Genomic DNA, 16,634 nt, shown 5'->3' on the forward strand with positions numbered 1-16,634 from the left:
TTCCCTACTGTTGCACTCACTGGAGTGGGAATAGTCATTTTTATCCTCCCGCTATCCAACGCTTTCCCTACTGTTGCACTCTTTGGAGTGGGAATAGTAAATTTTACCCCTACGCTATCCAACCTTTTCCCTACTGTTGCACTCACTGGAGTGGGAATAGTAATTTTTACCCCTATGCTATTCAACGCTTTCCCTACTGTTGCACTCACTGGAGTGGGAATAGTAATTTTTACGCTCTCACTATCCAACAAAATCTCTACTTTTTTACATTACTTTTATTATGTTTACATTTTAAGCTTATTTATAATATATTATGTATGTTTTATTTAATTGTGTTTAGTATTTAATTACTTTTATATAATTTTTAATACATTTAAAAAATTCGATATTTTAGCTAACTATATTTTAACATTCTATATTTTGGAATCGATATTTTAGTACTTACCTGTTTGTAGATAGGGAGTCGATATTCTGTCCTTCTATATTTTTGCGTCGATATTTTGTGTAGTCGATATTTTGTCTCTCGATATTAAGTCACTGAACCATAATAGAGCCTGCAGACGGGCCGACCCCATGGGTGTTGCCAATAGTGGCAGTTCCAAAGAAGAACACATCCAATATTCGCATATGTGTAGACATAAGGATACCAAACACAGCAATTGAAAGGGAAAGACACCCTGGACCACACCTCAATGACATGATCAGTTGCCTCATGGGCGCATGCCGGTTTTCAAAGCTGGACCTGTGCAAAGGATATCATCAACTGGAGCTTGACCCACAGTCAAGGTACATTACCACATTCTCCACACACATGGGCCTGTTTAGCTACAAATGATTGAGTTTTGGCATCTCAAAGGCAGCGGAGATATTTCAGGTGACCATAAGGCAGGTAATAAGGCCAGTAAAGAACAGCCTAAACTACAGTGACGACATTTTGGTGTTTGGTCAATCAGATGAAGAGCATGACAGAGCTTTGCGGGAAGTATGCTTGCATCTGGAAAAAACAGGCCTAACGCTGAATGAAGATAAGTGCGAACTAGGGAGAAATGAACTGGTGTTCTTCGGACACATCTTCTCCAAACACGGAATGAGACCAGACTACAGCAAGGTAGAGACGCTGAAAAAAGCGAGTCCTCCAACAGAAGTCACAGAAGTGAGGTCATTTCTTTGGCTTGCCAGCTACTGTGCTCGATACAAAAAAGACTTTGCCACGGTGAGCACACCGCTTCAAGAACTAACGAAGCAGGGTCAGAAATTCATATGGACACAAGAGTGCAACAGGGCGTTTGAGGCCATCAGACATGCTGTAATAGCGGTGGACCATCTTGCCTATTTCGATCCACTGCTGTGCACGGAACTGACGGTGGACACCAGCCCGGTAGGATTAGGAGCAATTCTTTCACAACACATGCCGGGCAGCGACTCACCACAAAAGATTGTGCCATATGCAAGCAAAAGTCTGTCTGACATTGAGAGGGCATACTCGCAGCCAGAAAAAAAAGAGAGCCTAGCAGTAGTATGGGTATGTGAACACTACTACAACAAAAAAAGGTACAAAGTTCCTCTGGTCGGAGAGAGTAGGAAGAGTTAGATTATCATGTGTAAGGGGAGGGGGGAGGGGGAAGACCCTTAGTTGGAACTAGGGCTCTCACACACCCAGCAAGCTAGGTGTCATGCTTCATCATTTGAGCCTGCCCCTCGTCAGGTCGGCGCTGCAATTCCTGACGGGCTTCCACGAATGGGGCTCTTTGGCGGGGATCTTTTGTTCCTGCCGTAGGGTGCTGTGGGGGTAAGGGGCCCTAGAAAATGTAGATGTGAAGAAAATGTGTAAAATAGGTACTGTTGGTCCACAGATAAGGTTTATTTACGTGGTGAACAGCCTAATTAAAACCAAAATAAATTGAGGTGGGTATAAGCACTAGTGATTATGCAACTAGTTATGTATGCCCTACACTCACAAAGATCAACATGTTTCGTGCCTTGGTAGCCAAAACAATGGTCATGGCACTTCTTCAGGATCAAGAAATAGAACTATCTACAAAGAAGGTTAGTGTAAATATCACATACCTAACAGGTGCTTGAAAGTAACCTATCCTGCTAACAAGAGAATCTTGCAGCAGTGACCGGCGGAGAAAAGGACTCCAATATGGGTCCCGCGTCGGTGGACGCAAATGCTGATGAACCTACCCCTGCCGCCGGACCTGGGATGGGTTGTACTAGTTAATAGGGTATGTACACTGGACCTCATTAATCTTACCCTCTTGTCCCCTTTTTTGCTGACACATGTGAACACTACCACATGTTCATCTATGGGAAACCATTCACCATCGTAACAGACCATCAGGTCCTGGTTGCAATATACGGCAATCCAAATGCACAGATACCACCACGCATTGAGCGATGGGGCATAAGGCTGATGGACTATGAATTCAAGATCCTGCACAAACCGGGAAAAGAACACAACCCGGCTGATTACATGTCACGACATCCCTTGCCGCAGACACCTGAGAACACATCAATAGCAGAGGAATATCTAACCTTTGTGCTAAAACAGAACACTCCGGCATCAATAACGATAGCGGAACTTGAGCAAGAAACAGGGAAGGATGCCACGATGCAAGCGGTGAAAGTGGTGACAAGACAGCAGAGATGGAGACACGTCAACAACAACAGCATCATGAAAGAGTCAACAAGGAGGAGATGCTAGCATTCAAAAAAATTCATGAAGAACTATCAGAGACTGTGAACGAAATAGTAATGAGAGAAACAAGAATAGTTATGCCCAGTACTCTACGCAGATAAACTGTAAACTTGGCACACGAATCTCACAGAGGCATGGCCGCGACAAAGAAACTGCTACGGGAGAAAGTATGGTTCCCTGGCCTAGACAATATGGTGGAGGACACTATCATAAATTGCCACATCTGCCAAACGACAGGGCAGCCAGCAAAGCCTGAACCACTCCAAATGTTGGAACTCCCAAGGGCAGTGTGGACAGCACTGGCATCAGACTTCTGTGGACCTCTAGACACGGGCAACTACTTGCTCGTGATCATTGACGAATATTCAAGATTTCCTATCGTGCAATAAGTCTCATCGACATCAGCAAACACAACACTGCCAATACTGGACGACATATTCGCTGCCTGGGGCTCCCCACAAACACTAAAAACGGACAATGGTCCGCCATTCTCAGGGGAGGAGTTTTGAAAATTCATGGACTACCTAGGCATTCATCACAGGAAGATGGGGAACATAAAGATGGGGAACATAAAGAAGGCTGTCCAAAGAGCAAAGCTCTTATCAATCAATAGGACAGGCACTCTGTCAAGTACTAAGAGATTTTCGAAACACCCCTCACAGCTCCACAGGACGATGCCCCGCTGAATTGGTGCTGGGCAGAACAACCAGGACGAGGCTACCACAACTAGAAGCAACGGAGCCACCAGAACACAGCAGCATTGCTGTCAGAGACCACGAGGCCAAAGAGAAAATGAAAGTGTACGCTGACACTAGGAGACATGCCACTCCATCGCACCTCAAGCAAGGGGACTCAGTGGTGGTGCGTCAGCAGCAACTGAGAAAGTCAGACAGTCCGTTCTCAAAAGAACCGTTGACAGTGACACATGTCAAGGAGCCTATGATAATAGCGGCAGCAGGCCCCTACCAAATAACAAGGAACAGCTCTCACTTCAAGGAACTAAAGATCATGGATGAAGACAGAGAGGACACAGCAGCAGTAAACACAGACACAGATGAGAGACTAGATGAAGAATTGCAGAAAGACAGGAAAGGACCTTATCCAAAAAGAGAGAGCAAAAGTCCAAAAAGACTGATTGAAGAAATGTAATGGTGGGGACAACGAAACGTGTTTCTCTCTCTCTCTCTTTCTCTCTATCTCTCTCTATCTCTATAGCTCTATCTCTCTCACCAATCTCACTGTCAATTTCTTGCAACAAAAGGGGAGATGTTGTGACCTGGGTAAAGGGGCACTAGGACCCTGTACCCGACTGGTGGGGAGGGGACAGAAACCGGACACCCCTTCCGGTCAAGGGAGTGGGGAGGGGACCAGATCAAGGAGGGCAGGAGGACGTGTCACATGTGGGCAGCATCAGCAGCGGCCAACACAATTGTAACAATGAAGAATATAAAAACCCTTACCTGACTCCGGCTTGTTCCTAGGGGCAGAGAACACGACACCATTTACATACAGATTCCCTAAAATGTACTTCCTCAATCTCCCGTTTTACTTCCGGGGTGGGTGCATTGGTGCAGTATGGAAGCATCTCAGACCTTTGGATTGGAAGCATGTTTTACAGTATTTAACGTATGTGACGGCCCTTGGTGCTGGGCATTAGATGGTGACTCTTCTGCAGTGGGGTAATGAGGAACTGAATGATATGGAAGGAGGCAGCTTCCTACATGGGAAGGCAGGGAGAACGAAAAGGCTGAATAAACAATGATTGTTTGAATACACACAGATTAGGTTGGGTTTTCTCTGCTGCTCTATTAGACAGTAGCCACTGCAGAGAGGAAGGAGTGGGGACAAAGAATACTTGAAACAAGTAACAAAAATAACAAAAATGTCGTTTCTTCCAAGGTCTGTGCCCTGTGAACCGAAGCTCCATTGAGTTCTTGCTGTCCCAGAATGGCACTGGGAACGCCGTGGCCATAGTTATTGGGGGCGCCGCCGAGTCCTTGTCCTGCAAACCCGGAGTGACGACTATAATACTCAAGGAACGCAAGGGATTCGTGAAGATGGCGCTACAGCACGGGTTTGTGAAGTGTCAGTTATTCCGTATCCACGCTCCCTCCCCTCCTCACTGGTCTGTTCTATCTCTCTGCCTTAGCCTCAGCCTCTCCCCTGAGAAGCCAGTGTCAAGGTCCCTTTTGTCTCCATCACAAAATGTAGCTGCCTCCCTGCTTTCGCTGGAACTGGCCAGGACCCGTGACTGCCTCTCACAGCTGCCTCTCTGCTTCGGCTGGCCCTGGTGCTTGACTGCCTCTGGCAGCTGTCTCTCTCTGCTTCAGACAGCCCTGGCCCACGGTTGCCTCTGGCAGCTGTCTCTCTCTCTCTGCTTCAGCCGGCCCTGGCCCTTGACTGCCTCTGGCAGCTGTCTCTCTCTCTCTGCTTCAGCCGCCCGTGGCCTGTGACTGTCTATGGCAGCTGTCTCTCTCTGCTTCAGCCAGCCATGGCCCACGGTTGCCTCTGGCAGCTGTCTCTCTCTACTTCAGCTGGCCCTGGCGCTTGACTGCCTCTGGCAGTTGTCTCTCTGCTTCAGCTAGCCCTGGCCCTTGACTGCCTCTGGCAGCTGTCTCTTTCTCTCTGCTTCAGCCGCCCGTGGCCTGTGGCTGTCTCTGGCAGCGGTCTCTCTCTCTGTTTCAGCTGGCCCTGGCCTGTAACTGCCTCTGGCAGCTGTCTCGCCCTGCTTTAGCCGGCCTTGCACCTTGACTGACTCTGGCAGCTGTCTCTCTCTCAGCTTTAGCTGGTCCTGGCCCTTGGCTGCCTCTGGCGGCTGTCACTCTTTCTCTGCTTCAGCAGGCCGTGGCCCATGGTTGCCTCTGGCAGCTGTCTCTCTCTCTGTTTTAGCTGGCCCTGGCCTGTGACTGCCTCTGGCAGCTGCCTCTCCCTGATTTAGCCAGCTCTGCACCTTGACTGACTCTGGCAGCTGGCTCTCTCTCAGCTTTAGCTAGCCCTGGCCCTTGACTGCCTCTGGCAGCTGTCTCTCTCTGTTTCAGCCTACCCTGGCCCTTGGCTATCTCTGGCAGCTGTCTCTCTCTGCTTCAGCCTGCCCTGGCCCTTGGCTGCCTCTGGCAGCTGTCTCTCTCTCTGCTTCAGCTGGCCCTGGCCGATGGCTCTCTCTGGCAGCTGCCTTTCTCTGCTAGCTGCCTTTCTCTGCTTCAGCCAGCCCTGGCCCCTAACTGCCTCTGGCACCTGTCTCTCTGCTTCAGCTGGCCCTGGTCAATGGCTGCCTCTTGCAGCAGTCTCTCTCTGCTGTGGCCGGCACTGGCCCTTGACTGCCTCTGGCAGCTGTTTCTCTCTGCTTCAGCTGGCCCTGGCTTGTGACTGCCTCTGGCAGCTGTCTCGCCCTGCTTTAGCCGGGCTGCCTCTGGCAGCTGTCTTTCTCAGCTTCACCCAGTCCTGGCCTGTCACTGCCTGTCTTTGCTTCATCCAGCCCTGGTCTGTGACTGCCTCTGGCAGCTGTCTCGCTCTCTGCTTCAGCCTGCCCTGGCCCTTCGCTATTACGAACTGCAGTTTTTTAATTGTGATTATCTCCGAGTTCGCATTTAGGAAATCGCTATTCTAATATTAATGAAGTAGACAGCAGTTTACGGCCCATTAGGAATGATGGCCATCACACAGGGATGGTGGCCTGCTTGGATCAGCAGAGCACTATATCTGTAAATGTAAATGTGTTGTACTTGTATAGCGCACTGTTACCCTAGGGTGTCCTGGCACTGTACTCATACCGCTGTGTAACAAATGTCCACTCCTGGGCACCCCCAAGGTGAAGACAGGCATCCCAGCGCTGTTGGGGCCGTTGTGGAGATTAAGCAAGCTATTGCCCAGAGTTGCAGAGTGGGACCCATGATTAGAATAGGCACTGAGGCGAGAATTAACAGGTCCGAGGAAATTGAGCCCAAGACCCGCCGAGGCGGGAATTGAACCCTGGTCCCGGGCCACACCTCTGCAACAGGGTCTGCCGCTCTAACCATTGAGCCACACTTCTCCACAATTGCTCCATAATTACTTTTAAATAAAGCAATTTTAAAAAAAGAAATGTAGCCCATCTTCCTTAAAGGAAACCGAAATGTGTTTTAAAAAAGGAAATAAAAAGGTGCAAGTTGAATTTTTTAAGAGCAGGCAGTGGTCCGTGTGACCACTGTTTGCGCTTAAATATTTTGCTGAATATTCTCAAAGGAAAAGAGGTGCCTTCCCATTTGCAATTGGGTTTGTGGTAAAGTATTACTGTTTTGCAAAACATTAATATATATCACTGCGATTCGGTATTTGGAAGGGGCACTGTAAACACGCTCTTTGAAATACCGAATTGGAATTAGGTTGCAAACATAAATTGTCGTTCGGTAACAAGTTACTAAGGGGCATATGTATCAAAATCTCCATTTGCGAATCTCAAATAGCGATTTTTTGAGAATCGCTATTTGAGAATTGCAAAACGGGATGTATTTAAAAATTCGCACATATTTTGCGAATTCTTAAAATTCCTTAATTGCGATTAGCAAATTGCGAAATTGCAATTAAGGAATACCTTCCCATTCATTCCTATGGGCCAGGAGGCCCATAGCAATGAATGGGAAGTCATTCTTAAATTGCGAATCGCAATTTGCTAATCGCAAATTGAGAATAATTTCAAAGGTGCAAGGGTGTCATGATGACACCCTGATGCACCCCTGAAATTAGCATGTGTGCGCCTATGGCACACATACATGCCCTAAGGGCATGTATGTGCGCCACATGGCACTTTGAAAAATGCCAAAAAGTGCATTTTTCAAAGAAATCGCAAATTACCACCAACTTGAAGTTGGTGGTAATTTGCGATTTCTTAAGGAGAAATCGCACACCTTGGGTGCGTGTTACATAGCATTTAAGGAATCGCAATTTGCGATTCCTTAAATACTTATGCAAAATTAAGGAATCGCAAAATTAGCGATTCCTTAATAATGCGATGCGAAAATGGCTCATACATTTCATTTTGCGATTTTGTATTTGCAAACGCTGTTTTTTTGCGAATCGCAGCGTTTGTGAATCCAAAATCGTTTGATACATATGCCCCTAAATCACAATTTGGTTTTTGTACATTTAAAAAAGCATTTTTGAGTTTGCTAACAGCCCGACTCTATGAATCAGGCCATTTGCATCCTCAACAATGTGCATCTGGTCCTCAGTCAATTCAGTTTCTTAATGGTATTCTCTCAACAAAGCATATTCAGATTGAGACTCGAAGTGGGTATGTCTTTTACAGAGGCTTGCTATATTAAGGCTGTAATGATAACTTCAAGCTTCATGTAGGGTTATAGATGCTCAAAGCCTCAGGATTCACCTACTGTCCTCCTAGGTTTCAATAATTTGTATGTTAAAATCGTGATGTCAGAACTTTCATTGCATAATCCTCCTATTTAAATATATCTTTTTGTCAACTGAAGTATATGTAATAAAATCAAATATTACATAGTTGTCTATATCCATAAGAACTATGTAAAGTACATTTTACATACCACAGGTGCTTAGTAATATATTCTCTTTCCTTTTTTACCTGTTTCCAGCTGAAAGGGAGCAATGCAGAGCAGGCCTTTAAGCCACCTCCCTCTTGCTGCACGATCAGCAGGCCTCGGTGACTCTGCCTATCGTGTCTCCCTGCTGCCGCTTGATTTCCCCGCATTGCCACTCAGTCCTTGTTTAATGCTTAGTTAGCATACTGCCATTCTACTATTTTGCCTCTAACTTTAGCCTTTAGCATTGCAATTGTTTGTCATTATTTTGTTTAACCATAACAGACGGATTTTTGTTGTAGCAGTGTTGTTAATTTTTTGTTTAACTTTTTCTGTTTGATACATTGTTGCTATCTTTACCCGTACCACTGTACTTGTTGTTTTTTTCTGAGCCGTTTGTATTTTTCCTGCCGTTTTTGCCGCTCCCGCTTCCCAGCACACTTGTCTCTTCCTAGGACCTACTTGATGGAGGCCTCAGTGCAGTGGCACAGCATGCCTGCCAATGGCGCATCCAAGGCAAGCCTGTTTTCGCTCGTCCGCACCTGGACCACACCCAGCACCAAGAACCCTGGCACTCCCGCAACTTGCAGATACACCACCGCTGAGCTTTGAGCCCTGGACCTCAGACTCCGCAACAACTGCTGCTGTACTTCCCCTCCAGCCACGGTAGTTCCTTTCCCCAACACGCACAATGACAACCACCACCACTTTGACCCGACAGCTTCAGTACTACTCCTGGGGCACATGTAGTGCTTCCACATAAAGCCATGCACCAATTGGTGCATTGCACACGGTGCATGGATGTGCGCATCTTGTCCTGTTCCATTGCCGCATGTGCTGTGGCCCTGTACCTGCGTCGCACCACAAGCCCCAATGGAAAAGAACAGTTTCCAACCGCCACGCCAGTGGCCCTACCACATTGTGGTGGTTGGAACGACCGCCTTCATGTCAGGCGGTTTCCAACTGCCGTGATGGTCGGCGGTTCCGTCACCCAGTATCATAATCAGGCCCTTTGGTTTCTAGTCGGATTTTGCATTTAAACAATCAAATAATGTTAAGGAAAATAAAAGGGCACATTTCAATATCAAAATAAGGCAAACAAAACAAATATCAAAACCTATTACATTTTGTTTTCTTCTCTAAGAATAAAAATCAACATCAACATCTTTAAAACTAACAGAGACTGAACAAATGCATTGAAAGGGAGAGCGAGCAAGAACATGTTTCTTCTGTTATTTGTCGCAGGCGGATTCCTTTCCACATGTTCGATCAGTAAACTTTAGCTCCAAGATAGGAAGGACGGACAAGAAGATTTGAACGTTCTCTGAAGGCCACATGCAACAAATATTGTTAATTGATCTAGAGACTTATTACTTAATTTAATAGGAGAAGAAGTAGAAGATTTAATTTTGATATTTTCTAAAGAAGATGCAAATACTTACAAAGGACTAATAAAAGGTCTTAATGAAAGATTTCACCCACAACGACTTAAAGCCTTTGTGAGAGACACTTTCAATACTGCTAGTCAAACAGAAGATGAGTAGATGTTATCACTAGGTTGGGTAAACTAGTCACATTCTGTACATTTGATAAATTCAATACTGAGGAAGCTATAAGACCTACAATAACTGAAGGGTGCAACTCAACAGAGTTCAGAAAAAAGCTATTAGAGAAGACATATGATCTACCGGCCATTATAAAGATGGCTCGTACAGAAGTAAGAGCAAAGAGTAATGCAGCAAACATGGATCACACACGCTTAAAGACACGAGAACAACTTCGACAAATGGCAGATCAATATGAAAAAGTGAATAGTCAATAAGGAGAAAAAACAGTGCAGTGCGTGTGGTTTACAATTCCCACACGTAGGAAATTGCCCAGCTTTGGAACAAATGTGTCACAAATGTTGAAGTATTCATTATTTTGCGACAGTATGCAAAGCTAAAATAGAAATCACAACAAAACATTAATTGAAGACATAAAGAAGGCTTATGAGCCGTTCCCGCAGACCACCTACCTACCTAGCAGTAACACACTGCTTAATATGTAAAAAAACAGTAAGTGCCAGGGCCCTCCTCAGGAGGCCACCACTGCTGGCACCCCACACTGCCCCTGCCAGCACCACCAATGACAGCACCAACACAACTACTATTACACTCCTAAAAGTGTGACAATTCAATACTATTTCAGACCCCCAAAGCTATAAGAATGGCTTGGGCGGTACTTATTAATTGTTTTAATGTATATTGCATTAATAAACAACTGTTGTTGCGCTCATCTCTAAATCACACAAACAGCGCCACCCTGTGGAATCCGTCATAAGTGTCGGTGTTGACAATTAAGTGCTGGTGCCGAGCCCCGGAAACCACTGGCTCAAATTAAGCACTGCAGTAAGGAGGCACAGAGGTACCTTCAATACATGTCTTTGCAGTCAAGGCAGCTCAGTAAATAGCCTAATGGTCCCCGAACTTTCAACGTGACAATGACAATGCACACACAAGAAAGGATGAAATGACAAGGGGGAGAAAGGCGACAAGTAATGTAACGCTACAACAAAGCAATCATGACATCACACTATATGTATTAAAGTCCAGACCCTACGGTGCACTGAGCAGACACGTGAGAATGTCACTGACAATCAAGATCTGTCCCACCAAGGAGCCGCATGTGTCACAACGTAAAATGATATGTCCACGCACCTTACAATAGATGTACAGAAAGGGCAGCGCACACAGATGTGTGATCCTGGTAAATGATCGAGGGGCTCACATAATTCTTTTTTTTATTCTAATGCTATCTCAGCTTCTCTTGTGATGTGTTACAATAGTGTTTCGCTGACACAAGCCAATTTTCACAACTGACTCTTTATGTGAACCTGTGACCGTTACAAATTAGGACTGAAATGCAAATGTAAGTATCATTACATCAACATACGACAGTATAGCAGTTTGGAAAGTGTTGGCAGCTTGTTCTTAATGAATCAGCTTTAAGCCATAGTCTAAGTGCCCACACTCCAGTTGTGTCACAAGCCACCGGAGGGCACTGTGAGACTTGTCTGGTACTTACAGTAGTGCATAGTGCTAGGCCCCAACAAGTGCAGAGTGCCAGCCCAATGGGTGTATCATACCAGGCCCCAACAGGTGCCCTGTGCCAGCCCCAATAAGTGCACAGTGCCAGACCCCAATGGCTTCATAGTGGCAGACCCCACTGATTGCATAGTGCCATGCCCCAAAGGGCACCAGAGGGCAGTGTAAGAAAGCTGAGCAAATAATATCAAAAAGACCATCAGTGATTGTCAGCAACGACCTTGAGCACGTCTGCAGCACAGGAGGAATAACCAACACTTGGGCTTCATTCAAGGTGATATGGAAGAAGGGCATAAAGAGGTGGTACAATAGCCTTACCACCATGAAATACGCTGTTCGCCACAGCCCCTAGATACTTACAAGATACCATCTGCAGATGAGTGGGTGTGAAGAAAGAAACAAGAACTGATGATTTGTAAACAACCATATGTGAACATTGGGAAAGGAACAATCAGTCAACACCACAAGGGCTCTAAGATTACAGCCTCCACCAGGACGTGTGGTGGGAACAGCTTTATATATGTGTGTAACTGGACAGTGGAGCTGACTGTTGTCCAGGTCAGCTCCAAGATGTTATTCCCAACCTGGGCTGTCAGGATGGGAACAGAGCTGTGGGAGGACCTGCCGTACAAAGTGAACTCTACCTACATGGGATCTTCTATATAGACTGAGCTACACCTGCAAAGAATCCACCATAAACATTGAACTACACCTACATGGGATCTTCTATATAGACTGAGCTACACCTGCAAAGAATCCGGCATAAGAATTGAACTACACCTACATGGGATCTACCATATAGAGTGAGCTACATCTGCACGGTATACACTGTGAGCAGTAAATTACCCGCAACCTGGATCCACCATATATAATGAACTACAGGGAATCCACCACATAAACTGAACAACACCTACACATGATCCACTGCATAGCGTTAACTACGCCTACACAGGATCTGCCATATGGGCTGAATTGCACCTATATGGGATACACTGTAAAGAGTAAATTACACTTACACGAGGTCCACAATATAGAGTGAAGTACACCTACATGGGATACACCGTATAAATTGAACTACACCTGCAAAGAATCCACCATCTACAGTGAACTACACCGATACAGGATCCACAGTATAGAGTGAACCACAGCTACACAGGATGCACTGTAAACACTGGATTGCACTAACACAGGATCCGCCATATAGAGTGAACCACAGCTACACTGGATGCCCTGTAAACACTGGATTGCACTAACACAGGATCCACAGTATAGAGTGAACCACAGCTACACAGGATGCACTGTAAACACTGGATTGCACTAACACAGGATCCACAGTATAGAGTGAATTACAGCTACACAGGATGCACTGTAAACACTGGATTGCACTAACACAGGATCCACAGTAGAGAGCGAACTACAGCTACACAGGATGCACTGTAAACACTGGATTGCACTAACACAGGATCCACAGTATAGAGTGAACCACAGCTACACAGGATGCACTGTAAACACTGGGTTGCACTAACACAGGATCCACAGTAGAGAGTGAACCACAGCTACACAGGATGCACTGTAAACACTGGATTGCACTAGCACAGGATCCACCATAGAGAGTGAACTACAGCTGCACTGGATGCACTGTAAACACTGGATTGCACTAACACAGGATCCACAGTATGGAGTGAACTACAGCTACACAGGATGCACTGTAAACACTGGATTGCACTAACACAGGATCCACGGTATGGAGTGAACCACAGCTACACAGGATGCACTGTAAACACTGGATTGCACTAACACAGGATCCACAGTATGGAGTGAACCACAGCTACACAGGATGCACTGTAAACACTGGATTGCACTAGCACAGGATCCACCATAGAGAGTGAACTACAGCTACACAGGATGCACTGTAAACACTGGATTGCACAAACACAGGATCCACCGTATAGAGTGAACCACAGCTACACAGGATGCACTGTAAACACTGGATTGCACTAACACAGGATCCACGGTATGGAGTGAACCACAGCTACACAGGATGCACTGTAAACACTGGATTGCACAAACACAGGATCCACAGTATAGAGTGAACCACAGCTGCAGAGGATGCACTGTAAACACTGGATTGCACTAACACAGGATCCACAGTATGGAGTGAACTACAGCTACACAGGATGTACTGTAAACACTGGATTGCACAAACACAGGATCCACCGTATAGAGTGAACCACAGTTACACAGGATGCACTGTAAACACTGGATTGCACTAACACAGGATCCACAGTATAGAGTGAATTACAGCTACACAGGATGCACTGTAAACACTGGATTGCACTAACACAGGATCCACAGTATGGAGTAAACCACAGCTACACAGGATGCACTGTAAACACTGGATTGCACTAACACAGAATCCACAGTAGAGAGCGAACTACAGCTACACAGGATGCACTGTAAACACTGGATTGCACTAACACAGGATCCACAGTATAGAGTGAACCACAGCTACACAGGATGCACTGTAAACACTGGATGGCACTAACACAGGATCCACAGTATAGAGTGAACCACAGCTACACAGGATGCACTGTAAACACTGGATTGCACTAACACAGGATCCACAGTAGAGAGTGAACCACAGCTACACAGGATGCACTGTAAACACTGGATTGCACTAGCACAGGATCCACCATAGAGAGTGAACTACAGCTGCACTGGATGCACTGTAAACACTGGATTGCACTAACACAGGATCCACAGTATGGAGTGAACTACAGCTACACAGGATGCACTGTAAACACTGGATTGCACTAACACAGGATCCACGGTATGGAGTGAACCACAGCTACACAGGATGCACTGTAAACACTGGATTGCACTAACACAGGATCCACAGTATGGAGTGAACCACAGCTACACAGGATGCACTGTAAACACTGGATTGCACTAACACAGGATCCACAGTATGGAGTGAACTACAGCTACACAGGATGCACTGTAAACACTGGATTGCACTAGCACAGGATCCACCATAGAGAGTGAACTACAGCTACACAGGATGCACTGTAAACACTGGATTGCACAAACACAGGATCCACCGTATAGAGTGAACCACAGCTACACAGGATGCACTGTAAACACTGGATTGCACTAACACAGGATCCACGGTATGGAGTGAACCACAGCTACACAGGATGCACTGTAAACACTGGATTGCACAAACACAGGATCCACAGTATAGAGTGAACCACAGCTGCAGAGGATGCACTGTAAACACTGGATTGCACTAACACAGGATCCACAGTATGGAGTGAACTACAGCTACACAGGATGTAGTGTAAACACTGGATTGCACAAACACAGGATCCACCGTATAGAGTGAACCACAGCTACACAGGATGCACTGTAAACACTGGATTGCACTAACACAGGATCCACAGTATAGAGTGAATTACAGCTACACAGGATGCACTGTAAACACTGGATTGCACTAACACAGGATCCACAGTATGGAGTGAACCACAGCTACACAGGATGCACAGTAATCACTGGATTGCACTAACACAGAATCCACAGTATGGAGTGAACTACAGCTACACAGGATACACTGTAAACACTGGTTTGCACTAACACAGGATCCACAGTAGAGAGTGAACCACAGCTACACGAGATGCACTGTAAACACTGGATTGCACTAACACAGGATCCACCATAGAGAGTGAACTACAGCTACACAGGATGCACTGTAAACACTGGATTGCACTAACACAGGATCCACCGTATAGAGTGAACTACAGCTACACAGGATGCACTGTAAACACTGGATTGCACTAACACAGGATCCACAGTATGGAGTGAACCACAGCTACACAGGATGCACTGTAAACACTGGATTGCACAAACACAGGATCCACAGTATAGAGTGAACCACAGCTGGACAGGATGCACTGTAAACACTGGATTGCACTAACACAGGATCCACAGTATAGAGTGAATCACAGCTACACAGGATGAACTGTAAACACTGGATTGCACAAACACAGGATCCACAGTATAGAGTGAACCACAGCTGCACAGGATGCACTGTAAACACTGGATTGCACTAGCACAGGATCCACCATAGAGAGTGAACTACAGCTACACAGGATGCACTGTAAACACTGGATTGCACAAACACAGGATCCACCGTATAGAGTGAACTACAGCTACACAGGATGCACTGTAAACACTGGATTGCACTAACACAGGATCCACAGTATGGAGTGAACCACAGCTACACAGGATGCACTGTAAACACTGGATTGCACTAACACAGGATCCACGGTATGGAGTGAACCACAGCTGCACAGGATGCACTGTAAACACTGGATTGCACTAACACAGGATCCGCAGTATAGAGTGAATCACAGCTACACAGGATGAACTGTAAACACTGGATTGCACAAACACAGGATCCACAGTATAGAGTGAACCACAGCTGCACAGGATGCACTGTAAACACTGGATTGCACTAACAGAGGATCCGCAGTATAGAGTGAACCACAGCTACACAGGATGAACTGTAAACACTGGATTGCACAAACACAGGATCCACAGTAGAGAGTGAACCACAGCTGCACAGGATGCACTGTAAACACTGGATTGCACTAACAGAGGATCCGCAGTATAGAGTGAACCACAGCTACACAGGATGAACTGTAAACACTGGATTGCACAAACACAGGATCCACAGTATAGAGTGAACCACAGCTGCACAGGATGCACTGTAAACACTGGATTGCACTAACAGAGGATCCGCAGTATAGAGTGAACCACAGCTACACAGGATGAACTGTAAACACTGGATTGCACAAACACAGGATCCACAGTATAGAGTGAACCACAGCTGCACAGGATGCACTGTAAACACTGGATTGCACAAACACAGGATCCACAGTATAGAGTGAATCACAGCTACACAGGATGAACTGTAAACACTGGATTGCACAAACACAGGATCCACAGTATAGAGTGAACCACAGCTGCACATGATGCACTGTAAACACTGGATTGCACAAACACAGGATCCGCCATAGAGAGTGAACCACGAAAGATATTGAAACTCCACAAATTCTGAAGTTCTGGAAATGTAGTTTGACAGAGTCCTGCGGGCATCAAAGAGGGGCCTCTTTCTTGCTCTTCTAAAATAGGAGAAGGGAAAAAACACGGAAGGGCAATTTCCTTCAATTTCCTCTTGCAAAGGAAAGGATGAAAACATCCTCGGTAAGAAAGACTTGTCAGGCACAAGAACCACCATATCAGGAAAAAACTTCA

At 45.9% G+C, this 16,634-nt stretch overlaps 1 protein-coding gene across 1 annotated transcript in view; it reads left to right on the top strand.

The window, feature by feature from the left end:
• The window catches only part of LOC146829675 (diacylglycerol O-acyltransferase 2-like), a 192,305-nt gene that overhangs the window by 138,121 nt on the left and 37,550 nt on the right, over positions 1–16,634 (top strand). Inside the window, exon 6 of the mRNA XM_085608348.1 lies at positions 4,601–4,775. Within this exon, the coding sequence (XP_085464474.1) occupies positions 4,601–4,775 (175 nt within the window). The remainder of the gene's footprint in view (positions 1–4,600; positions 4,776–16,634) is intronic.

This window comes from Triturus cristatus, chromosome 5_2, assembly GCF_964204655.1.
Source record: "Triturus cristatus chromosome 5_2, aTriCri1.1, whole genome shotgun sequence".
Classification (NCBI taxonomy): Eukaryota; Metazoa; Chordata; class Amphibia; order Caudata; family Salamandridae; genus Triturus; species Triturus cristatus.